Source organism: Borostomias antarcticus, assembly GCF_949987555.1.
Source record: "Borostomias antarcticus genome assembly, chromosome: 1".
In the NCBI taxonomy this organism is placed as follows: Eukaryota; Metazoa; Chordata; class Actinopteri; order Stomiiformes; family Stomiidae; genus Borostomias; species Borostomias antarcticus.
The window spans coordinates 32,433,029-32,459,943 of NC_140234.1; the positions used below are offsets into that span (position 1 = coordinate 32,433,029).

Here is a 26,915-nt window from a genome sequence, read left to right on the forward strand (position 1 = left end):
GAAAACACCGTATATCTCTTTAATGTCTCCCCATATCAGCCAGTTGATGAAACCAGACGGCACAGGGGAGGTGAGACAACATCCGCCACACAGAGGAGAGTCTACATGACCATGAAATGAGTTTGCTAATCTTAATCAAAACAGCACCCTAGCCCTCTTCGGAAATTCTCAGAACACACGCGTGGAATCAGATATTGATGTCCGTGCATATTTCATAGATCACAAGGGGCATATGATTGATTACCCACGCCAGATATTAAATAAATATGTAAATATAATAATTACATTTCTGTAGATTTGTTACAGAAAGCTATAATGCATGAGTGCATAATGTAGACGCACAGCATAAGCCAATCACATAATTTCATGAAAATGAAATTGACTTTTGATTTTGTCTATTAGCAGCAGTTTCCCTGTCGGCTTACCGGATCCCGTTCCTCTGGTCGAAGGCAGGGATCATGGAGGCTGGATGCTCAGACATCAGGGCCACCAGGAGCTGGAGAACATCATGGATATTCTCATCCTGAGAGAGAGAGAGAGAGAGGGGGGGGGGGAGAGAGACAGAGAGAGAGAGAGAGGGAGAGAGAGAGAGAGAGAGAGAGAGAGAGAGAGGGAGGGAGAGAGAGAGAGAGAGGGAGAGAGAGAGGGAGAGAGACAGAGAGAGAGAGAGAGAGAGGGAGAGAGATAGAGACAGAAAAAGAGAGAGAAAAAGAGAGAGAGGAAGTGAAATAGAGAGAGGGAGAGAGAGAGACAGAGGGAGAGAGATAGAGAGAGAGGGAGAGAGACAGAGAAAGAGAGAGAGGGAGAGAGAGAAAGAGATGACATCTACTTTGTACTGCCGCAGGCAATGTTAGCCATTTCTTTGGTACCCCCAGGACTTTTTCACCTCATCGTAACCAAGTGAATCCTGAGTCCTCGTAAGCCCTCGAGGAGTGAGTATAGTCCTCCGTGTCTGTAGTGAGTAACTGGTGAAACTCACTCCCCTAGTTTAAAGGATGTGCAAACAACCCTGCCGATAGGGATATTCCTCTTGGCATAGTTGCCAAATTGTTACTTTCACTGCTGCTAGGATGGTAGTATTTAACCCAGCAGTACGAAAGCAATATGAGAGTTCCTCTGAGGCCACAAAGCTGTAGACCGACCTCATGCATTGTTAGCAGGTAGTTCAGGATACTCTGCAACTCGTCCTCCTTTACACCTCGGTCCTGGGAAAGAACAATTGAGAGTTAATTGAGAATTTTAAGTAAAACAAATATGCTGTGAATTTTCTTAACTACCAGTATGGCTGATACACGACAGATAGATAGATGGATAGATGGATAGATGGATAGATAGATGGATAGATAGATAGATGGATAGATAGATGGATAGATAGATAGACAGACAGACAGGCTGTAGAAAAAAAAGGACGCAGTTGACAGATGCCGCTTTGTGACATTAGTATTACTATTGCAAGCACATTCCTGTTTGGTATCCAGCCTGTCGCTTGTTATGTACATCTATTACTGTACAATAGATGTGAACTTCATCATTGATCACGGCTAAAACAGATTGAAAGGTAATTGTTAGGGTGGGTGGTGGAGGTTGGACCCAAAACCTTTTTTGGTTTTGGGTCCAAAACAGGGAATGGATGAATCTATCAATACTTGACTACGGTGACATCTTGTGCATGCATGCAGATCTATCTTCCCTGAAAATTCTGGATTCAGTGTATCACGCAGCGTTAAGATTTGTAACTGATTCTTGTTTTCGTACTCATCAGTGCAGCTTGTATGAGAGTGTTGGTTGGCCTTCTTTGCACAAACGTAGATTGGAGCACTGGTATATTTTTCTTTATAAGGCCATATTGCGTGACTTGCCTCCTTACTTATGTTCTCTCCTGACTTCTAAAGTCACCACCAGGAGCTGTAATCTTCGGTCAGATGGACAAATTATGTATGCAATTCCTCGAACACAAACTGTCTTTGGTAGTATTCGCACCCTCGCCCTGATGTGAATTACAGAGACATCTTAAATTGGATTACCTGCCAAGTATGGAACATTTTTTTAAACTAGGATTAAGGACTATTTGAGTACTGAATGCACATCCTGATACTGAACGCTGCTGGTGATTATAATGTCTTGATATGAATTGCCAACTTTTAAAAATTGTTTTATGTTTGTTTTCATTTAATTTGTGTATTTAAAGGTGGAACTATTGTGCTGCTGTCTTGGCCAGGACTCCCTTGTAAAAGAGATTCTGAATCTCAATGGGAATATTCCTGGTAAAATAAAGGTTAAATAAAATAAACTGAAAAAAATGGGACAGGGCAGAAAACTAGAGAGGGGAGCTATATGGCCAGGAGAGGAGGGACTAGAGTGACGTGAGACTAGTGAGGGGACAGGTGTAAAGAGCTGGGGCTGGGAGGACACAAACCAACATAGAAGACAAGACAACAAACACAAGACCAAACACATGGAGGCAGAACAAAACCAGGTGACAACGTGAATAGAACAGCGTTTACAAAAGTATCTGGGAGTAGTGTGGGGGTAGTCACTGGGAGGGAGGTGCTCAGGGTCCAGGAGGGTCCAGGGGGCACAGGAGCTCAGGGTGAGGAATCCAGGCCGGGAACAGGAGGTGAGCAGAATGAACCAGGGGTCCGGGGCAGGGGGGAGGGTCTGGACCAGGAGCGAGCAGAGTGGACCAGGGGTCCGGGGAAGGGTCGAGGGTCTGGACCGAGAACAGGGGGTGAGCCAGGCGAACCAGGGGTCCGGGGCAGGGGCGAGGGTCTGGACCGGGAGCAGGCGGCAAGCAGTACAAACCAGGGGTCCGGGGCAGGGGTGAGCAGGGCGAACCAGGGATCTGGGGCAGGGGCGAGGGTCCAGACTGGGAGCAGGGGGCGAGCCGGGGCGGACCCAGCCCGAACCAGAACAGTAGTTACTGTTTAAGAACACGGGTTGGCTGATGCCTTCCAGACAGGAAGTCCAATTTTCTCTCCGTAGTTTGAAGTTTCTCGTATTCGTATCACGGCCTGGAGCCACGGGGCTCAAAGACGCTGCTACAGAAGGGGACTGGGTAATTATTTGCAGGAATGGCGCCTGCTGAGATGTCGGCAGAGTGCATGCGATTCCAAACAAATAGCCTACTAGGAGCTTGTGCGGCACGTTTACTTGGCAAGTTCCAACAATAAGGTTCAGAGTAATGACATGACAAAGCTTGCGTGTTGTCAGTGTGTTTGTGACCGTGTGTTTGCTCAGTGATCTGGATTTCCACTACTACGGCAAATCGTTGGAATGTTCGCGAATGCCATAGCCGCTCCCAAAACCGCCGCTGCTTAAAGTCCCTATTGACTGTAGCACGGAGGCGCGCAGCAGCAGGGCTGGGTGACGGGTGTGATTTAAAGACGGAGAGAATGTCCGCACACTGTATGTAGCTCCCACGGTGAGTTTGAATAAATATGGCACAACGTTTTGGCACAAATGGCCTTCTTCAGGTGTGAACATTCGCTCTGTCTTTGGTTCATTGATTTTTGTCGAGCACCTGTCGCACTTTGTTTGATGTGCGTGCATTCCTCTGCTGCTAACGGGTGTGATTTACCTTGAGGATGAGCTGCTTCAGAAAGAGCAGGATGAACGCCCGCAGGGATATGATCTCGTTCTGGGTGGGCCGAGGTCCATCTGCACAAACAAGGGGGGCAAGTGAGCGACACACATAAAACACATACACACACGCACACACACAGAAACACACACTCCTCATTCGCTCAGCCAAAACACAGCAAGACCGAAGAGGACAGCGAAGAGGGAGGCGAGCACATCCCGTGTGGATCCCGGCCTGGGCCACGCTGCCCAACCCCAGCTGCTGGTGTGAGGTTAACGGCAACCTGCTCATCACGCTGGCCAAGATCTCATTAAAGCTGCCTGGAGAGCTGTCTGCCAGCTCAAAGTCACCAAGGTCATCAAGTTAACTTCACAGAGCACAAGCAATCCATCCCTGTCAACTAGATATGCATACTGTACGCCGCCCAAATAAAGATAAATGATATATGGCACATTACAAAGGGCATTGATTAGCTGTCATGTCAGTGAGGGGCAGCTGCAAGTGGATGCTAAACACAAGAGCTCATTTATTTTGATGCTGTCTAAGGCCATTAACAATGCTTGGCTCCCTTGTTTTGAACCAAAAAATATATAAGAGCTATATGACGCAGAGCTCTCCAAGGGTGCACTTGGGATCATACAAATAGGCCTACTCCCCAAGCAGCACAGTGATCGCATTCTGACAAAGCAACTGTCGTACATTTATTTCATATCCAATTTATACTCAGGCGGCAATCTGACAGATATCCGGTTCTGTTTATTGTGTCATACAGTGACAGCTTGTAGCTACGCCAAAAAGAATACCAAGGTCCTTCCTGAGCGGGAAAAAAAACAGACTCCACCATTTTCTACACTGCACGGGTAGATCTGGCCATGAAATAAAATGGGAAACACAATGGAACAGGAAACCTAACTGTCCTGGTTCTCCCCCGGTAATCAATGCAATCACTGCCAGCTTCACAGACATCACGGCCACTGCAGCTGACACCGACTACCAGAGAAAACATGAGACAGCTACAGAGCATTCAATGAGCGGCGTGATAAGAGCATCTTTCCACAACCACTGCATCCAGGTTAATCACAGCCAATTAAGGCCAGCGCTGCTGTTTCCATGTCCTCCGATTACCTGTGAACCCTGAGGGCAGAGAGAGGAGAGAGAGAGAGAGGAGAGAGAGAGAGAGGAGAGAGAGAGAGAGAGGAGAGAGAGAGGAGAGAGAGAGAGGAGAGAGAGAGAGGAGAGAGAGAGAGGAGAGAGAGAGAGAGAGAGGGAGAGAGGAGAGAGGAGAGAGAGAGAGAGAGGAGAGAGAGAGGAGAGAGAGAGAGAGGAGAGAGAGGGCTTCGCTTCACAATCACTCATCACCATGCTATGGTTCCTCTGCATTTCCAAAAACAGTCCGATTAAACTGAAAAAGGATGAACATGAGTTCAATTGTTTCGATGAAAATAACTGATAGTTTCAGCTAACGAGATGATCAGCGAGATGACGACCTGAAACTACAAGTCATAATTCTGCAGGATATACTGAGGGTCTCAGGATAAACAGGCGGTCAGACATTTGTGTGTCACAGAAGGCTGATCTAACACGGTCACGTGGTGTACAGAAATCACTTCATCAAGGTCCACTAGCTCCCATACCCTGCCTCCATCACAGGACAGACTGGACTAACGGTTGTGCTTACTGCTTTAGGGGACTCATTAGTTGTTCTATTTGCCGAAACAAACGCGTTGTTTTCTATTCAATTTTGTAAAGAAAATGGCTTGCCCTCCCAGATGCTTTTAGAGAGCTTAGCCTGTCTTCACACACACCAAGTGAATACAGTCTCCTGATTATAGCTACTGTCCCCTCATTTCAAAGCACATTCCTCTAATAAGTGTGTGTGTGTGTGTGTGTGTGTGTGTGTGTGTGTGTGTGTGTGTGTGTGTGTGAGTGTGTGTGAGTGTGTGTGTGTGTGTGTGTGTGTGTGTGTGTGTGTGTGTGTGTGTGTGTGTGTGTGCGCGCGAACCAGTGCCTCTGTGAGTGTTAGGAGAGGATGAAGAGAGCTTAGACAATGGGCATCTGTGTGTGGGCCTGTAGAGATTCTGTGTGTGAAAGAATGATGCATTACTTTAATTCGATAGCGCTCTCTCTATTTGCGGAGGGGAAGGAGGAAGCAGTGCTTGGAAGAGACAGAGTGGCTACCTGGAGCCCTGCCGCCCTCCTCCAAGCCTCTTCTCTTTGTTCCTATAATTGAACACTTCATTATATCCTTGGCTCCCTTCCTCTTTGTCTGCCTTTCTTTAGCCATTCATCACTTGAGAAGAAGTGAAAAACAACAACTGGGAAGACAAATTTACAGTAGATCAGCGCAAGCGGACCTACTCTGAAAATTACCTACATGATCTGGCCAGAGAGTGATCCATTTCAGGACATCTTGTGACAATATTCTCCATGGGGTTCTGGTACAATCGAAGACACATTTATACTCAGTGACTGGTTTGCAAGAGCTACTGTACACTCATGAGGAGCTTAACTAGAAAGCTCGTCTGTTTTTTACGTAAGAGAGACAGCTGGTTCGCAAATATGGATTATCATCCAAATGATCCCTTAATGGAGTATTTGTGCGTATGTGTGTGAGTAACTCAAAAAAAATACCGTTTTGGCTTAACTGAATAGCTGGGCTATTACAAGCCTAAAATATCCGCCCAGTCTCCACTATGCATGCTAACAGCAATGGCTTGATCAAATATGAATGTACTGTATCTGTGCGTAGGCACATAGAAAATGTCTCTGAAGCTTCTAGATTCGAAAATAGGGGTCTGTCCACCATTATGAATTAAAAGAGCGGACCCTTCTTTATTATTGATCTGAAGCTTCTAGATCCATCTGTATAAAAGCCTGATACACTTTCAATGCAGAGATGTGTCCTGTCATACATCCATATTCTATGTCATGCTACTGTACTACTGCTACAGGGACACTCTCCTCTCCTGTTTATCAAAGGTGACTCTGCTGGGAGTCTTGTGGTAAATATTTGTTCGCATGAACCTAGGCAGCGTCAGCGACTTCCAATCGTACAGTAGATGTCACTGAGCACAGTACACTGCTAGGGAGAGGAGATGAGCAGGATAGCAGGGTGCCTTAGTTTAGATACCAGATGGTATCTGACCGCCCTGTCTCTGTGTACTAGTACTGGTGATTTTGAGACACATGGGACATAAAAAAACTTGACAAGGGTCAAGAGGTGGACTGTGTCCCCCTCGGTCTGTGTGTTCATGCAGAGCCTGTTTAAATGTCCTTGGGGACAAAAAACATGGTCAGACACATCGACCTTCTGATGCAAAGCACTTTTGTTTTTCCTCATATGTTGAGTATGAGTGGGCTAGAGACACAGGGTCTTCACTGGTGGGGACAGGTGGGTGGCCTGGAGAGAGGTACACTGTCCACGACCAGCTCTGATCCGAGGGGGCGGAGTCTCGCCATCACGCCACTATCCACGCCACGGATCCCACAACTCAGCCCCTGAGTGGGCTAGAGACACACCCCCCCCATGGACCAGTCTGTCCCTCCCACTCCCCTGCCCTCGCATTTCCTCCCCACTGCTTGTCCTTTTGTCCTATCAATATATTGGGGACCCGCTGATATCCGCTAGCCTTGTGTTATCTGGGTTTATCCCTTACCTTTGTCCAGAAACAGAAGTTGAACCAATTGCACCAAAATAGCTAACGTTACAGGAATCATCAGTGTAACTGCTTTAGCCACTGACCGCTACCATTAATGTTCTGGAAGCTGCTGCTAGTTGTTGTGAGCTCATGAGCTAACTAGCTATCTCGCTCTTATTGTGCAGGATTAACATTGGAAGCATTGGAATTGATGTGTCCAGGCGACAAGACCTATCTTAATTTATCAAGACATTATTTCATGTCATTTCAATTCACAGCTATTTCAGTGGCATGACTAGCTTCCGTCCTACCAGTCCTGAACAGAAACAAGCCAGCCTTGCACATAAACCAGGCTGGACCTGGCCTGGTTTCAATTACACTTGTGTTGTCTTATATTGCTTAATGCAGGACAAAAACACATTTTGTGAGGTCAGTGACCCTAGACCTTTGACCCCCACAATGTAATCAGTTAATCCTTGAGCCCAACAGGACATTTTACCCAAATATGAACAAATTCTGTTAAGCCTTTCTTGAGATATTGTATTCATCAGGCCAAAAACACTTTTTGTGAGGTCACAGTGACCTTGAACTTTGACCTTTGACCACAAAAATCTAATCAGTTCATCATTCAGTCCAACTGGACATTTTTGGCCAAATATGAACACATTCTGTCAAGCCATTCCTGAGATATCGTGTTTACTAGGCCAAAAATGCCTTTTGCGAGGTCACTGTGACCCTTGACCTTTGACCCCCACGATCTAAGCAGTTCATCCTTGAGTGCCAGTGAACATTTGTACCAAAGGGGAAGAAATTCCGTCAATGCATTCCAGAGATATTGCATTAGCAAACATCGTATGGACGTACGGACATCGTACAGACGTACGGACAACCCAAAACCATAATGCCTCCAGCCAGGCTATCGTCTTCATAAAAAGAAGAAACCACACACTCGGGTCTAGATGCAAAATAAGTTTAGTAGACAATGTTTCGGCCGTAGCCTTGGTCACAGTCTAGAAGAAACGTCTACTAACCTTCTTTTGCATCTAGACCCGAGTGTGCAGTTTATTCTTTTTCTATACCAGTCTATTTCCCACTACCAGCACCTCTCTGAATATTCCCGGAGTGCGTTTTCTTCTTAGGACTAAGAGCTAAGGACTTCCAGCTATATCATGTCTGGTGAAAACACAGCAAAACCACTTTCACTTGCTAATTTGTAAACGCTGAGCTTCAGTTACTTGAGATTGTGCAGAATCATTAAGTGCCCTCAGCGCTACTGTATGTTTAAATTTTCTGGAACACTGCAGCGTTCACCTTGGCTCGCGCCCTGTTCCTGCCTACACATGATTAATGTCTCTGCCGCTCCCCTCCTTGTTTTGGTTATGAAAAGTCATTAGTGGCGCATACGCGATCAATGAGCGGTAAGTTGTTAAACATGGAAACAGTTAATTATTAATCAAAATCAAGCGTCCTTAGTGTAAATAATTGGGCAGACTTCTGATTGTTATGATTGGATTGCTACAGCGACGCTCGCAGCCTGCGAGAGAACGCGTTTCGTGGGGAAACAGATTGCCGGCCGTAGCCTATAGTACATGACGCAGCGCGTCGTTAAACTCGTCTCTCGGTGTCTTTGAAAAAGCGTTTCAGAAAACGGCGTCAGAGAGGGGAAATGACAGTTCAAGGGCACTTTCGCTTTGAGCGCGGCCTTCCGAGTGATTGGCTGTTAGGTCACAGTGCGGAGCTGCCAATCATCTTCTTGGTCTGGAGTTCCAGAACCCTGACCTCCCCATCCAGCCCCGTCGCTGGAGGGGGCGGGGGGGTGACAGCAGTGATGTCGCATGTCTGCCGCGTGCTGTCAGCTCAGATGACGGCCACTGTCCCGGTGGATGACAGACAGAAGCCTCCGTCTGCGCGGGGGAGATGACTCATTTAGAACACGCCACTGCCGGTTCACCGAGGCCGGCCTGTTCAGCTGGCTGCCCTTGTGTTCACCTGCAAATCCTTGACTTCTAGCGGCCAGGGGAGCTGCGCATTCATCACAATGGAACCTTGACCGCTGGGAATACGATAGCACGGCCAACCGGAATGGCGCACGCGCTTGTGTGTGTGTGTGTGCGCGGTGCTCACCTAGGCCCTTGGGCGTGATGCCACTGCTGTCGGCGGGGTTGCTGGTCCAGTAGTAGTACTTGAGCGTGTGCATGAGCTGCAGCACCGTCCCCACGCGACGGATGGTGGTGTAGATGGTTGCCGTGCCGATGAACTCCGCAGAGAGGTACGTGTACAGGGAGAGCTGTACCTGGAGTGTGAAGACACACACACACAGACACACACACACACACACACACACACACACACACACACACACACACACAGATCCATAGGCAATTAAACTGTCTCCAATGATTGTACTCTTACCTGAATAACCCACGCTTGTCTCCTCCCCGGCTGCTCTAGCTTTGCTCTATCTGCTGTGGTGTTGAGCCCTTCTTCCCGGCGGGCGTGCGGCCGAGAACGCCGTGCTTCTACCGTGAGGGTGGGCGTGTCCACCGGCAAGCTGAATGTCCTGTAGCTGAACAGCGCCAAGCTTACAGCTGCGTAGAGCGCATTAAGAGCTAGAGTTTAGAGCTAGCTAGGCTACCGAGGCGGCCGCAGCAGGAAAGGAACACGGACGCGAGCGGAGGCGGTCGGACGGCACGGCGATGAAACGCCGGAGGTGATGGGACATCGCAACGGGGCATCGTCGGTGTCTGAAATAGAAAGGGCAACTAAAACCATCCCCCTCTAGTAGGCCACGGGTGGGCAGGGCGGGGAGGGGAGGGAGGGAGGGGAAGGAGGGGAGGGGAGGATAAGGTCAGGCGGGTTTGTCTCATCCAAACACAAGCCCCAGCAGACACACGGCTCTCAGAATCGACACGTGAGGACAGAGAGACGAAGGTGGTGAGTGGACAAAAGTGTATTGGAGGGGGGGTGCAGAACTCGGTGATGTTGTTTTATCTAAAAGCACTCTGGCCCACTTCTTTACCTCCGCCTGTGCTCTCTCGTCCCTCGTATCCCTCCATCTCTCTCTACTCCAGTTCGGAGGAGCGTTACGGCCCGGCCCCCACAGACACACTCAGCCAGGCGCCTCTCGTATTCCCACAGTTTTTTTATTTCTTCATGCGGGGGCCCCTGACCAGCGGCATCACTGAGACGTCTCCACACAAACCCAACTCCTTTGATGCGCCTCATTTATTTCTTCACGGGTCATTATAAGATGGTGGGAAATAATTCACTCTTGAAATATCTATACAAAAAAAAAACCTTCTGAAGGTTTAGGGATGGAGTGTGACAGCAGGCAATGAAAACATGCAGCTGTGAGATTTTTTCAGACATGTGGGAAAATATCCATTCATTTTGATGAATTGACCTTACAGTAAATATGCCACTCTTGTATATTGAACAGGCTTTAGAGCTACTACTACGACTACTATTGAAGTACTTAAAAGATGAGATGAAAGGCAGCCTACAGTACCTACCTCAGACCTACACCTCCCTATCTAGACTCACAACTACACCTCCCTACCTAGACTCACAACTACACCTTCCTATCTAGACACAGAACTACACCTTCCTATCTAGACTCAGAACTACACCTCCCTACCTAGACTCAGAACTACACCTCCCTACCTAGACTCAGAACTACACCTACCTATCTAGACTCAGAACTACACCTCCCTACCTAGACTCAGAACTACACCTACCTATCTAGACTCAGAACTACACCTCCCTACCTAGACTCAGAACTACACCTCCCTACCTAGACTCAGAACTACACCTCCCTACCTACTCAGAACTACACCTACCTATCTAGACTCAGAACTACACCTACCTACCTAGACTCAGAACTACACCTCCCTACCTAGACTCAGAACTACACCTCCCTATCTAGACTCAGAACTACACCTACCTATCTAGACTCAGAACTACACCTACCTACCTAGACTCAGAACTACACCTGCCTACCTAGACTCAGAACTACACCTCCCTACCTAGACTCACAACTACACCTTCCTATCTAGACTCAGAACTACACCTTCCTATCTAGACTCAGAACTACACCTCCCTACCTAGACTCAGAACTACACCTCCCTACCTAGACTCAGAACTACACCTACCTATCTAGACTCAGAACTACACCTCCCTACCTAGACTCAGAACTACACCTCCCTACCTAGACTCAGAACTACACCTACCTATCTAGACTCAGAACTACACCTCCCTACCTAGACTCAGAACTACACCTCCCTACCTAGACTCAGAACTACACCTCCCTACCTACTCAGAACTACACCTACCTATCTAGACTCAGAACTACACCTACCTACCTAGACTCAGAACTACACCTCCCTATCTAGACTCAGAACTACACCTACCTATCTAGACTCAGAACTACACCTACCTACCTAGACTCAGAACTACACCTACCTACCTAGACTCAGAACTACACCTCCCTATCTAGACTCAGAACTACACCTACCTACCTAAACTCAGAACTACACCTACCTACCTAGACTCAGACCTACACCTACCTACCTAAACTCAGAACTACACCTTCCTACCTAGACTCAGACCTACACCTACCTACCTAGACTCAGAACTCACCTTGGCGGGCGTGTGTATCCAGATGGCTGCGCTGAACAGGATGTGGTCACACAGCTGCTTGAGCAGCGGCGCCCCGTGGGTCAGTCCGTCCAGGTACTTCGTGAAAGACAGGAACTGTTCCAGTACGGCCCTGGTGATGTGCACCCGCGACGACTGGGGGACAAGGGATAGGGCGAAGATGATCAATCAATCAATCAATCAACCGATCAATCAATCAACCCGTCAATCCATCAATCAATCAGTCAAGCAATCAATCAATCAGTCAATCAAACAATCAGTCGATCCACCCATTCATCCATCCATCCATTCATCCATCCAAAATTCATCCATCCAAATGTCCAAGTCCAAGCCTCTTGGATATCACAGATATACTGTACAAAACAAGGGAAAATAGATTTTTTGCGAGAGCTTGACTTTCAGAGATGTAGTGTTTCTCTTTGAGGAGTCTTGTGTCTAGCACCTGTGTCCTGCCCAGGTGGAGGAATGGAGGGAGGGAGAGATGGGTAGAGGGAGAGGGACGGTGTGGAATAAACAGATCTGTAACAGATGGGAGGGTGTGTGTCAGTGTGGAAGCTGGCAGCGGGAGGGAATGCAACCAAATAGGCAAGCGGTTCTTGGGTGCCAACTCTGACTGGCTCTTAGTTACCAGTAGCTCAAGGCTCTAAACAGCCACTGAGTGACAAAGTGGACTCATTTCTCGATGTTGCAAAAGAGCCAGCGCTCTGGGGATGCCAGCGCGCTGTCAGGCTTCGTCAGTGAATCCCAAAATGGAACCAGGCCAGGTCCAGCCTGGCTTATGTGCATGGCTGGCTTGTTTCTGTACAGGACTGGTAGGACGGAAGCTAGTCATGCCACTGAAATAGCTGTGAATTGAAATGATACTGTAGGTATAATTTCAAAACAGGAGTATTTCAAATGTTCAATTACTGCACATAAATTCAGTAACTGACATAGCACCACCAGGTAACCACATTTTTACATAGCTTCTATAACATCCAGTGACAAAAAAAAAGCTTCCCCACCGGGGCTTGAACCCCTGACCTTCCACACGGGAGTCAGACACGTTATCCACTACACTTCCGAGGAACTTGATACTGTGTGATGTCATGTTTTTATTTTGGTGTTCTGGGACCACTGCCTCTTGTGGTGGCACAATCAGTCTCCGGTCCGTCTGAAAAAACTAAACATTTACCTGGTAAATACATGCAAATTATAGCCTAATATATAATGGGTAATTACTGAGACACTACCGAGGAACTTGAAACTGTGTGGTGTCATAGTGTATTAATTTTGTTGTGCTGGGACTACTGCCTCTTGTATTGACAACATAGAACTGCAGGTCAACAACGGGACGGAGGGAGGGAGGGAGGGAGGGAGTGACAACCAGACAAATGCTATCTATGGTGCGCTGGCTTACAGCCACGCACAAAAACAAGGAGTGAGAGAAAGAGAAAGAGAGAGAAAGGAAGAGAGTGCAAGAAATATAACAAATAGAGAGAGCCTGCTGAGACAGAGTCTGAGGATGAAAGTTGAAAGAACAGAACAAAATACAAAATGGCTCCTTCAATTCATCAAGAAAAGCTCTCTACTCTGTGCCACAATGCCTCATTCTTACATTTCTCATTCCATTCTAAGAGCACTGTACAGTGTGTGGGCTAATGCTGTTAAAGTCAAACTAACGGCTGCGCTGTTGAGTCTACCTCTTTCAACACGGTGGATATATTATCAGATTCCATCAGTGGCCTTTGATTGATAGGGAGGAGAAAAAAGGTTTTTGAATTACACAAGGCAAGGTTGATAAATGTCAAAAAGTAAGCTTCTGCTCTTCTAAAAGAAAACATGACATGCTAGAGTAGGTACGGTGCTGTATGTCTTGTGAAAGGAGTTTCCTGTACCTTTTCCAGGAGATAGCCAATCACAAGGAAGCCCTTCCCTCCCAGCATCTGCTCCTGCATGGCTACGGAGCTCTTGAGCAGCTCCACCAGGAAGGCCAGGAGCGTGGCACTGCAACACACACACACACACACACACACACACACACACACACACACACACACACAGACAGACAGACAGACAGACAGACAGACAGACAGACACACACACACACACACACACACACACACACACACACACACACACAACGTCTATAGCGCCACACATGAAATCATCTTTTTATTAACATGAAATCTGTTCCTCGAGTTATAAAGGACTCTAAAAACGATTCTTAGGCAGTCAGCGGAATAGGGAGACAACGTGACGTGACGACGAGCTCCTCCAAGGTCGTTTTCGGAGGAGGCGAGCCGATTGGCTGGGGGATTCAAGCCCGGCCCTCTTCTCTGTTCTAAATCCAGAATGACCGCTTCCTCGAAGAGGGGAGGGGAGGGACCGCCAACCACTGCATTGGGGTCAGTCTGTCTCTTTGTTGCAGGTCCCCTCAGCTGAAGTCTTTGGCTGAGTGACAGTGGTGCTCGCTGACAGCCCCTAATCGGCTTTAACTCACATCCTCCAGCGGGCCCCGCTCCAAGGCCAGCTCACATTGCAAGGACACTGCAGACAAGGACGCCCCCAGCAGACACACACACATGCACTTTTAACACAAACATAGACCAACACACAGGGTTTTTCCTGCATGGAGGAATTTTTTGGCGCCCCCCACAGAGATTTTAGCCAGAGTCAAAGGAAAATCACCAGTGCCAAAATGCAAAAAATTGAGACTAAAAATAGGAATTCAAATCCTTTCCAAATGTGTTTGATATCTTGTTTCAAGTGCAGCCCATCCCTCTTTCTTGCATTGTCCATGGTTTGGACCACTAGTAATCAAGATAATTAATAGACAGGTTGACCCCCCCCCCCCTGCCAGCAAAACATATTTCCTTTTTCAGATAGGGTAGAACGGTCACCGATGACATCGGCTGTTCCAAGGGGCATGGGAAGAGCAAGACGAGTTGACTGAGAGGAGCGCACGGTCACAGCAGGTGACAGAGGGAGCCCAGCCACAGCAGCGCTCTCAGACAGGCCCGACTGGGACTGATGTCCTGGAGGATAAGACTGTGGCAGCACTCAGTCTAACGCACACAGCAAGGACAAGAGAGAGAGAGAGAGAGAGAGAGAGAGGAGGAGGAAAAGAGAGACTGACAGAGAGAGAGAGAGAGAGAGAGAGAGAGAGAGGGGGGGGGGGAAAGAGAGACTGACAGAGAGAGTGAGAGAGGAGGAAAAGAGACCATTATTTATTTTGTTTGTTTGCTTTAATGTATATTGACATTGATTTCATATTATTGTTATATTATTGATCTATAATGTAACATGTTCTTTTAGAATGCACAATTTCTGAATAGTAATTATATAAGAAGTCTATGTATATGTAAATATAAGTAGTAGGTATAAGACTGATTTATATGTATATGTTATAATTCCATTGTACACATACATTCACATACATTTTTAGTCTAGGTACACACAAACACGTAATTACATACACATAACTACTGATACTCACTCCGCAGGGCTGGGGCTGGGTATGGGAGCTGAACACGCAACAACCCAGACCCTTCACTGTCGGAGACAACACCTTCATATTCATATTCACCTTTTAGCTTATACTTTTTCTTTCATTTATTTAATTATTTATTTGTTTATTTTTCTTTTCTTGAGTTAATTATATTTTTCTTTCATTTATTTAATTATTTATTAAATAAATGAATTTTCTTTTTCTTTTCTTGAGTTAATTATATTTATGTATTTATTATTTATGTATAAGACTTTGCTTTGGCAATAATGAACCTTGTTCTTTCATGCCAATAAAGCTCAGTGAATTGAATTGAATTGAATTGAGAGAGAGAGAGAGAGAGAGAGAGGAGGAGGAGGAAAAGAGAGACTGACAGAGAGAGAGAGAGAGAGAGAGAGAGAGGAGGAAGAGAGAGACTGACAGAAAGAGAGAGAGAGAGAGAGAGGAGGAAAAGAGAGACTGACAGAAAGAGAGAGGAGGAAGAGAGAGAGAGAGAGGAGTAAAAGAGAGACTGACAGAGAGAGTGTTCAGATCTGCTGTGCGTCCTCCCCCGTCACGTTGCCATCACTGAGCTCACACAGGATTACAGCAGTGCTGTGATTGCAATTGGATGGGCGGTGGGTGGTGGTGGTGGTGGTGGTGTGTGTGTGTGTGTGTGTGTGTGTGTGCATGTGTGTGTCTGGGGAAGGGGGGGGGGCAGGCCAACAAAGACAGATAGGGAACAGCAGGAAAAGCATATCACATACAGTATGCTAACATGGATAGACCAATCTGCAGTATATTCAAAACACTGGTAGCAGAAGGCAAATGCAAAAGGAAGCACTGCCGTATGGGTGAACAGGATAGTCCCTTGAGAAAGGAGGAACGGGACGCACTCCAGTATGCCTACTTCTCACCGATTCCAAAACGTCCCGTTTCTACAGAGGCCAGAGCCGGGACAGGCCAGCGCTTTGCACTCACCAGACGGTGGTCTCCACCTGGCTGTCGTCCTGCTGGTGATAGTCCAGCTGGGCAAAGAGGGGGAAGAGGACCTGGATCCCCCCGATGGAGTGGATGGCGCTGTGGATGGAGTGAGTCACGATGGCTCTCACATCCTGGGCGGGTGGAGGGGGAAATACAACAGCCACACGATAAAAACGGCAGCAAAAACCGATGTGGCCCACGGCATGTCATTTACATATTTAAATGATTTTGTCTGACAGCAATAATTTTAGACTATCTTTTTTTTTTTTTTAAATGGTTGACAGATGTAGGAAGCCCCGGGTGACTGACCTGTAGCATGAGGGCGTGGGGTGAGTGGACGAAGATGGAGGCGTTCTCCCGGGGCGAGGACTCCAGGCAGAGCTGGGCGTCGGTGGCCTTGGCGTTGTAGGTGAAGGAGATGGAGCTGGCCAGCTTCCCGTCATACAGAACCTGCTTGTGGTGCTCCGCCAGGTGGATGTCGCTCTCGGACTTAAACTTAAACGTGCTCTACAGGGTGGGAGGGGGGGTGGGGGGATAGAGAGAGAGAGAGAGAGAGAGAGAGAGAGAGAGAGAGAGAGAGAAACTGATTTGGCGGAATGACAGCTTGTCACTGTAATGAACTGCAGGTAGCATCCCTCAGTGGAGAATCCTATCTAACTGGAGGACAGATAGCTTGTCAATAATGGAGTTGGTCTGACTCGTAATGTACTCAATCCATTTTAAATCTTGTCAGGTAAGACGAGTTCCATAAATCAATCGACTTTGCGTGGAGTATGCTTAGGGATGCCTAGAGACACTGTATCAGGTTCTCTCATCAGGGGGCAGAATAATTTAAGAGTTGCTTTCCCACTCGCAGACTAGAGGGAGGTAGAGGTGATTAAGGATTTGAGGAAAACAAGCCCGTGTTGAAGTGATGTGTTGCACATTCATTTATAAGAGATACAGTACGTGTGTGTGTGTCTGCCACTGCAGGTTTGACCCTGATGTCTGCTACTGGTGGTTTGGCCCTGATGTCTGCCAAGGTCATTTTTCTGTGTTTTACGGATGAAAGTGTAAATTTAAGCTTGAAAGGCTTAAGCCATGCATTGAAATCTGCAGATATTTGAAGAAGATATGTTTCTGTGAATGTTGGTACACCTGAAATCACTAAGGGAAGAAAAAGGGCTTGAATGATTCAGAGCTGCTCACACTTCTCACACGACATGGATTTTGACGACAAAATATGACACATTTAGTGATCCTAAAATTGTTTGTCATATTGAGTGGGTTCCACGAAACTTCAATTTTCGTAATATGGGGAGGAAAAAAACGTATTTTTCCGTCTAGTGCATCTTGAGGACTGCAGACATCAGGACCAAACCTCCAGTGGCGGTCACAAATGCTGTAGCTCGTTTATACAACAATGCTTTATAGGGCTGAACAATATATGGTTTATGCATCGCCATCTCAATGAGCACATGCGCAAAAGTCACATGGCAAGGGCCTGCAATGTTGTTCTCTTTTTTCCCCTGCTATGTTAACTCAAAACATGTCATGATACAAACTTTCTGCTCAACTTTTTAATTTTGTTGACTGTCAAAAACTAAGAGACGCATTATTAGTAGGCATTTTGGAATGCAGTCAAGACACTTGGCTACCAGTGTAAGCAGACACGAGGATCACTGTTTAGTTCTAACCTCATATAGGACATAGGCTTGTATGTTTAGAAGTTTGCTTATTTCTGTTTTAAGCAAACAAAATATATTGCAATATATATCGCAAAAAATTGCATCGCTGCAAAGTATATTTTTGTCAATATCGCCCAGCCCTAATGCTTTATACTTCAGACAACAGAAGTTAACAGAGGTCATGTACAGTACCAAGCACCTCCATTTACAGTTTTCTTCGTATTCAAGGCGAATGGCTTGTATAAATAAATAAACCAAGGCTGGCTGTTTGTTGGTGTGCCCCCTGAATTGATCAGCTGCATTTCAGATGAATAGCAAATCCCAATATTACTGTGCTTTTGTGCTTCAATTCATATACAGTATTACACCAGAGCCCCGCAAAAGCCAAGGTCATGCAAAAACACTGGTGCAACGGTTAAAGGCTGAGACAAGAGGGATTTGGGAATTCTTGTGCCAAATAAAGGTGCGTTTGCCAGGATCACACAAAGTTTTCCTCAAAGTAATAATAATAATAACAATAATAAACTGTATTTGTACTGTACAGCACCTTTCATAACAGAAAATTCAGTCCTACTGCAACCCAACAGATGCTCAGAGAGGAAACAGCAGCTCCAGTCCCAAGTGCTTCAGTACAGACTCTGCCTCAGTGTGGGTCTCTCTTAACAGCCCCGCATTCAGTACAGACTATGCCTCAGTGTGGACATAATGCTCCTGTGGGTCTCTCTTAACAGCCCCACGTTCAGTAGCGAGAGAGGCGACATCCACGGGCCAGCGAGTCAAACAAAGGATTAAAGCACAGTTAGTCCAGTCTTTACATCGGTGCTCTCTCTGGGGCCACTGGGGCATCCCTCTGCCCAACTCCCTGTAGCAGCAGGGTTCAAACTCACACACACTCACACACACACTCACACTCACACTCACACACAGACAGACACGGACAGACACAAACCGGTGTAACGGCAGATGGGGTATATTATATTTAATTGAATTTCCTGTAAATACTTGCAGATGCCGCACGCTATTGCCTTGTTTTGAGTCAAAGGGAGAACGGAACAAATGAGGCAGGAGGACTGGGGAGGTTTAATGAAGTGCTGTTCTATTGACAGCTTTGCTTTATTGAAAGGCTGACAGAGCTGTAGATTAAGCCGATGCCCATCGACAGCTTAAGTGCTACCTGCTGCAGCGCTGAGCCAAATGAACCTCGACACCCCCAGAGACCCCACAGTGCTCATGTCACAGTGCTCAGCACATGTGAACAGCTGTCACCTAACGAGACCTGCCTAAAACTCAGTGCTAATCGTAAGAAACAGAGGAAATTAGGTTTAGTCCCCAAACTCCATTCAAAGCCTGCTAATTCCCCACCAGGTTTCAACGAATGCTGCTCTGTGATCCAAAGCTTCACACAAACAGATCCCTGGTGAGAGCAAATAAGCAATATACAGGCATTGAATTGGGGCAATGTCTTGATTTGAGTTAGTATCATGACACAGATTTTTGTATTCTGTCCAGGTTCTGCTCAGTATTCTAGAAAAGACTGCCATCAAAGCTGTAGAAATCTAATCCTCATAACAAAATGTCTACAGCGTAGGCAGTTTTCACCTCTAACAAACAAGATGTAGCCGAATCAGTCAACATGTTGTCCCCCACTCATGAAAAATGTTCCTTTGTGGTAATGGAGTGGAAATGTGATATTTTCTTTATGAATATGAACATATGAAATGTATAAGTATTCGTCATTTCATGTGCACAGCATTTAACTCCTGAAGCTTTAAGCTCTGTGTGAAAAGTAAAAGAGCCACTGAGCACTTCGTTTCAATATCAGTTATGCTGTACCTGCATTTTTGAAGAGTCTAGCCGTCTGTGCTTTATCAAAGGATTGAGTGTAGTGTGATAACTTCTGTCCATTGGGTTTCATTCGCCCTGTTTCATATTGCTCGCTCCATCTTAGAGTGAGTTGTCCAAAGCACATGCTCACCTAACAAGAGTGAAATGTCAAAGCACAGCTGTGTAAAGCTTCCAAAGAACTGGATTTCGTGCGCCCATGCTATTCAGGGGAGCGCATTTGTCTCGAGTGCGAGCCTCAAACGGTGTACCTGAGCTACGATCGCGCAAGTCAAGAGTTCAGCAGTCAGATTTACCACCGATCCCCAGACTCCCCATAAGGGAATGACTCGTTTTATTACCGTTGGACACATACAGTATCTGACCAAGCCATATCTCTGATCTACCAACATGATCAAATTACCAAAATAAGAGCAATCAATTCTATGTTGTAAAATATAATGACTATAACGGTAAGTTATTTTGAACCCTAGTTCTATGAGTGGAGCGAAGCCCCACAGGGTTAGCTCCTATTGGCTTGAGAAACTCTAGCCAGCTACATTGACTGAAGAAAAAAAACATATATGCACCTGTGCCCAACTAGGTCTGGTGCACCACTGTATAAGTGGGCTTCGCCTGCACATCTGCTCCTCCCCGAAACTTTCAGCAGACTGGGGTTCAGCAAAGTCTGCCCCATGTGGGGCTTCGGCTTCACTCCACTCATAGAACTAGGGTTACAATACATAACCGTTGTTCTATTTTGTGGAGCTCCGCCCCACAGGACTAGCTCCTATTGGCATAAGCGGAGCTACACGACCGCACCATACACTCTTGCTGGTCCTGTTAACAAAAACTGGCCAGCCAGGACACAAGCAAGGGCTCCAAGGTGAGACCATACCACAAGTTAGCCCAACCCAAGCACTGGTCCCTACCCACCACACTCTTATCAGCAGTGAGGGGAGAGCCGGACCGGGAGCGTTTACACCATAATATAACCCGTCCGAGCCCCTCCCAGAGCCAATGGGACAGGAGCAGACCGCCACTCACCTTGCAGTCCCGCCCTGGACCATCATGTCTAACGCTGTCTCCCGTTGGCCGCTGTGCCCAGCACAGACGATGCCACAGAGACAGACGACATGGACAAAAGATAGTAGCGGAATAAGAAGAGACGATAACGACCAAGTCGCCGCCGCGCAAATATCTGCCACAGACACTCCATTGAACAGGAAAACCGACGTGGCCACGCCCCTCGTAGAGCGTGCCCGAACAGCCCCATGCAGAGGGTGACCCGCAGTCTCGTAGGACTTGGAGATGCCCTCCCAAATCCACTGGGAGAGTCGTTGTTTAGACAGCAGTGAGCCCACCTTCGCCGGGCCGTGACAACCAACAACTGTGGGGTAGTACAGATCGCAGCTGTGCGCTGAACATAACAAGTCAGCGCACGCACAGGACACAATAAATGTAAGTGAGCCTCTTCCTCGCTCGCATGGTGTGGAGGTGACCGGACCCCTCCCTGGCGCTTGATGTGTGGCACCAAAAGAGCTACTTTAACTTAAGCTCTGAACTCGGTGGATTTAGAACGTACTGTAGATGGTCCCCTGAGTAGAGCTCCTGGATTTGTGAAAGGTCCAACTGTTCGCAGCTAAATCCAATGATTCAGAGTGGCATGACACAGTGTAGCTTCCTTCCACTGTGTTCCATTCGCCCTGGCTCTCGTTCTGAGGGACGCTCGTTCTGTCTGGAGCGTCTTGCTCGGACAATGAGCACCCAGGAGCTTCAGATTCAGATTCAGAAAACTTTATTGTCTGTCGTGACAGAAAATCGTCTTAGACTGGCTCAATAATCAACACAAGTTAGCACAACACAACTCAGACTAAGAACATACAGTACATTCCTAAAACCAGCACAGGGGATCTTCACAGAGCAGGGCTGCCTTCATCCATGCTTTTCAGAGACCTTCCTTACATCGGTAGTGCCAGCCTCTAAGCGCGCACCCAAACTTCGATGGCGGAAGTAGGGAGTGCTCCGGTGCATTCCACGACCGAACCCCACCGACTCTCCACCTAGTATACTACCAGTATAATGACTATAACTAACGATGAATACCCACAATGTGCCTAACCTCATTTCATTTCTGGGGGGACAAACTAAGGAACCAGAACCAGAGCATTTTCCCTGATCTGGAACAATACTGGAGCTTTAAACAGTTTAGTTCCACAGAAGACTTAATCTTTCGGTGGGTTCTGTGTTTGTCATTAACCTCAGAGAATCAAATTATCTGCCTCCAGTAAGTTCTAACAGAAACTTGACGCCACTCCTCCAGTATATTGATTGTATTGACTGTTTTATTTTACTTGACTGAGGGCTGTGCAATATGTCAACTGAGGGTTGTGCAATATGTTGCCACTGCTATTTATTGTCTACTTAAATTCATGTGTTGAGGATGATTGCGATGTCTGTCTTGTGACCTGCAGGACCAGCAGAGTCCACAACAAATTTCCCCACGGGGACAATAAAGAATATGAAATGAAATGAAAAATCCTCACTGTGACTTATCCTCGGGTCTTTAGCCGAGACTTTCTCTGGTGTTACTTATTGTCTTAGCTGAGAGTGAGATCTCCCCTCATGTCACGGAGGCTTGGGTTTCTCTTCCCCCAGGGCGTGATACTCACTGTACATCACCTGTCACATCATGGCTGAAATGTCACATCCTGGCTGAAATGCCACCTACATCGATTACATAAATGGCCGTGTGGGGGAAAGCGGGTCGGCTTTCTAACTGTAAAAGCTGCTGTCTGTACAGATCCGGCCTCATCCTTTCAGATATATGACGTATGAAAAGGCTCCTGGCTCACAAATCTTGCTGATTTGCGGGCATACGTCATATTCTCCAGCATGTAACCTTGGGCAGTGAGAAATAATTGATATGTGGTCAATTAATTTAGGCTAGTCCTCTCTGGAAAACGGCACTGCCAGTTTTTCCATAGTCACCAAAAGCAGATGTCCATCGGACTAGCCACAGTACTAACTACGGTACTGTTACTACGGTAACAGGAATGCACGACCGCGTCAGCCATGGTGTTGCTCATACCCTGCCCTGTCCTGTCCTTGCACTCGTCCATTGTTGTATTGTTGTAAGCACCATGGGTCTGTTAAGTACAATGACAATAAATGAATTCTGATTCAGATTTGCTCCTGTAGAAGAGCTAGAGCACGAAGGAGCGGATGAGCAAGGCTTTTAGACTCCTGGGTATTAATCACACAGGATTTGGGGCCAGATGTGTTTTTACCCGCTCCTGCTGCTGTGCTGGGTTGCAGTGGAGACAGCTGTTACTGCAGGCTGGTACCTGGTGAATACTGCAGACGAATGCCAATCAATCAATCAATCAATCAATCAATCAATCAATCAACCAATCAATCAATCAATCAATCAATCAATCAATCAATCAATCAATCAATCAATCAATCAATCAATCAGCCAATCAACCAATCAACCAACCAATCAATCAATCAATCAATCAATCAACCAAATCCTTTATTTAACCAGATAGGCATCATTGAGATTAAAATCTCTTTTTCAAGAACGATCTGGCCAGGTAGGCAGCAGAAACAAAGTTACAGCAATAAAAGAAACATAACAGACAATACAGAGAGACATACTTTCACAGCAAGAATCAGTTGTAGGGCAAGTTATCAAACACAGTTGCACCGACCAAGAGGACTGGTTTCATAGTCTTTTAGGGTGTATTCACACAGACACTAGTTAGTGCGCACCAAATGAGCTTTGGGCCCGAGAGCGCTTCGTTTAGGCCTGTGTGAACACAGCAATCGCACTCAGGTGCGCACCAAAACAGCCACACCGAGACCCTCCAGAAGGGGTGGTCTCGGAGCGGCTTCAACCGAATTCTTGTGCGCACCAGTTATTGTGTGAAAGTGCACGACCTCGGACCGACGCAACTACCTTGTGCACACCACGTTTGACCTAAAAACTTTTTCAAGACGCTCTTGCACCCGCCCCCAGAAAGATATTGACCAATGACAGCACTGAGCCTTTTCATGTGACTTGTGGTGTTGCATTTGGACCAGAGTAAAGAAAGTGCTGTGTGAAAGCAAACCGCAGTAGCTGAGAAATGAAAACAATGTATCACTTTCACTTTTGGTGCGCACTAACATATGTGAATACGCCCTCAAAGACTATGCCGTCCCTGTGCCCTGGCTGATCATCAGCCTCTCCCTGGTAGCTCTGCAGATTAGAACAGACAGGCCTCCTGTCCCTAATTTGCCTACCAGTCACCCGCCTTGCCTAGCGCCGGCACGGCCGGCCTAGACCCCTCACCCGGCTTCCGGCCATACCAGGCGTAAGAAGGAACTTCATCAAAGGCATGTGATGTGTAATTGCCTCCCCAGAACACCTTCTTCATTATTGTAAGCAATCCTGTGGGCCACACCGGTGTGCTAGCTCCGTAATCGAAGCCACAGAACCACAATTAAGAAGGGAAATGGCAAGTCAGCAGCGATTAGAGAAAGTGCCCGATGAGAGATGTCTCTGGGGAATCTACAGATGTGGGAGTTTTGTGAAAAGCAGCATCCCGTTCACAGTCCTACGGTATACTGTGTGTAAGCTCAGTAGAGCGCGAACCAGCTGTGCTTGGCTATTCAAGGGGATCATCTAAAAGTTAAATCAGTGATATTCCACTGTTTAGGACCTAATTAGATCCAGATAGAACAGCAACAAACAAAGAAAGCAAGATCAAATTAAAAAGCACCAAAAACATGACTGCGTGGATGTTATCCACAGCCTGGCCTGCCTAGAGTCATATCACTTCTGAGGCATTATTTACATTTCTGCAAAAATAATGAGGACTTTTCTCGTAACGGCCGCAGGGCATAATTACTGTTCCCCCTAAAGGCAATTAGAGTGAAATGTGCACTGGTAGATGGAGACAGAGGCCAAAGATTGGCTGCAAGTCATGAGGTACCAACTTCAACACAACCTGACAGGAAAAAAAACGATCCACTAATGATAGCAGGGCCTGACATCTCTAATGTACTGTATCAATAGTATAATAGCGCGGCTTCCATTTACATTTGAGAGTTAAAACTGAGAGCTCAGGACAAATACAGTGGGATATACTGTAGTGGCTGTGTACAGATGTAAGGGGCTAGGGGCTCATTATCTCTCATTATATCTACATAAGGTCTAAATGGGTAGGAGGAGGAGTCTACCTAAAGTAGCACTGGGTATTCTAAACATTTAATGAAACACCCAGCACTGAATCTGTTTTAGATGGTTCAGCATTGCTGTAATCAAAACATTTGGGTAATTGGGAGATACTGTAAACTGTGTGCTTTAAAGCTGGTGTTGATGATAAAAGCAGTGCCAGTACTGTATACAGTATCCCCTCTACGGCTGATGGTCTCTCCCAGTGTTGCATTCTGGGTAGAGGGCAATTTACACAGGCATTTACCTGAGCTGAGCGCCATAGCTCTCTGGATAGAGACACAAGGCAAAGAGCAGCATCAGGGCAGCATTGATTTCACAGATTGATAAGTGATGAGCTAGCTGAGCACATACCTTATAGCCCGATCCCAGCTGATGAATTGCAAATATCTGCGCGGGATTAAGCGCCTCGCTGAACACGTAGATGGCCCCTAGCTGTCCACAGAAGACTCTGTTAGCGTCCGCCGTCTCCGAAGACCCCAGGAAGCATTTGTCATAGCTCTGCAACAGGGACAAGGAGAGGGGCGGGGCCATGCCCTTTTAATCACCCTGGCTGACGGGAGAGAATCATCCAACTACAAAGAAAGGTGAGCAGCAAGGAAATTACAACAGAAAATGAACACGAAAGATGCACTGATTCCATTCCAAATATGCACTGAACATGCTGCCAAGGGGCCTTCTGAAAGACAGGGGCTTTCTGGCGATTCATAGTCATTCTCAAAAATACAGAAGAGGGAAGCTCTGTGCAAGATCTCATCATTTAACAGTTATGAAAGAGTTTTCTGCTGGACTTGAGTCAGTTTTGCATGACAATTAGACAAAAGGATGCCGCTGGAATTAAACTGTGCAAATATCTTTGCACCTGGTCCAGTATCTACATTTGTCAAATAAACACTAGTGATTTGGCTCAGTACTATTTTTCTCTAGTCATGATTCCTACCTTGGTCCATTCAAGCCGTTTCTCCCGGAGATACATTAGCATTAATCTGTTCTCTCAATTTGTCATGCTCCCTTGCTCAACCATCCTCCACTCTCTACATATCCCACTGACAAATGGATATTAAAATTGAAGCTTTGAAATATCAGCTATGCTCCGAGGGGAAATATATGCCAAAACGGTGAAAACTTTTGTCACTCAGCACTACTTGGAGGATTTATGTATGTTTTAGTCACTTCTCAAGCTGCCGGGATGATCAAGTGGCAAACTCGTTCGGCCCTTTAGCCGTAAACATCACAACCAGAGGAAGATGGAGAACGCGACGGCGCAAGGTTCCTTACGTCGTTGGTGTTGACGTGCCACGCCATGTCGCCATAGGAGACCAGCTGTCCGTTGACGTAGCAGCGTATCTCGCTGTTCCTCCAGCGGTTGTAGATGTGGACGATGCTGATCATGTACCACTGTGGGTAGACAAGACGGCTAGATTAGATAAGTCACATGATATCACATTTGACCCTGATATGACACCTTTGCATGACCCACCATAGCTATTAAAGATCACCAGCGAAAATCCCTGCAGTAAATATTTCAAGTCTCACCCTGGCCAAATTGGTGCAGGTATTTTCAAAGATAAAGCCCAACGTTTCTTTAAAGCAGAGTCATGAGGCTCACAGCAGCCTACTGTTCTGAAAAAATAATGTACATCGGCTATTAATAATAGATCAGAGAAGTGGCTAAGGACTGAGGAGAAGGAAAGACTTTCTCCAGCCCCAGTCACATCACAGTGATCGCAGGGCCCATTAATGGCAGTGACTGGTCGAGTGAAACACTACTCAGTTTATAGATGACACAACGGTGACTTCAAAGGAGCCGTCCGCACTAAGGAAACAGCGGAAGCTGTGATCCGAGCCTCCCCTGTCATGCATGCAAAGCAGAGGTTACAGC

General features: G+C 46.7%; 1 protein-coding gene across 2 annotated transcripts in view; it reads right to left on the reverse strand.

Annotated features, from left to right (window-relative positions):
* The window catches only part of nbeab (neurobeachin b), a gene marked incomplete at both ends in the record, with an annotated part of 276,067 nt that overhangs the window by 134,394 nt on the left and 114,758 nt on the right, over nt 1-26,915 (reverse strand). For both annotated transcript variants that reach the window (XM_084443780.1, XM_084443779.1), the window contains 10 exons: nt 426-523; nt 1,143-1,205; nt 3,578-3,657; nt 9,343-9,511; nt 11,857-12,009; nt 13,752-13,860; nt 16,322-16,455; nt 16,634-16,831; nt 25,388-25,534; nt 26,312-26,431. In XM_084443780.1, the coding sequence (XP_084299906.1) occupies nt 426-523; nt 1,143-1,205; nt 3,578-3,657; nt 9,343-9,511; nt 11,857-12,009; nt 13,752-13,860; nt 16,322-16,455; nt 16,634-16,831; nt 25,388-25,534; nt 26,312-26,431 (1,271 nt within the window). The remainder of the gene's footprint in view (nt 1-425; nt 524-1,142; nt 1,206-3,577; nt 3,658-9,342; nt 9,512-11,856; nt 12,010-13,751; nt 13,861-16,321; nt 16,456-16,633; nt 16,832-25,387; nt 25,535-26,311; nt 26,432-26,915) is intronic.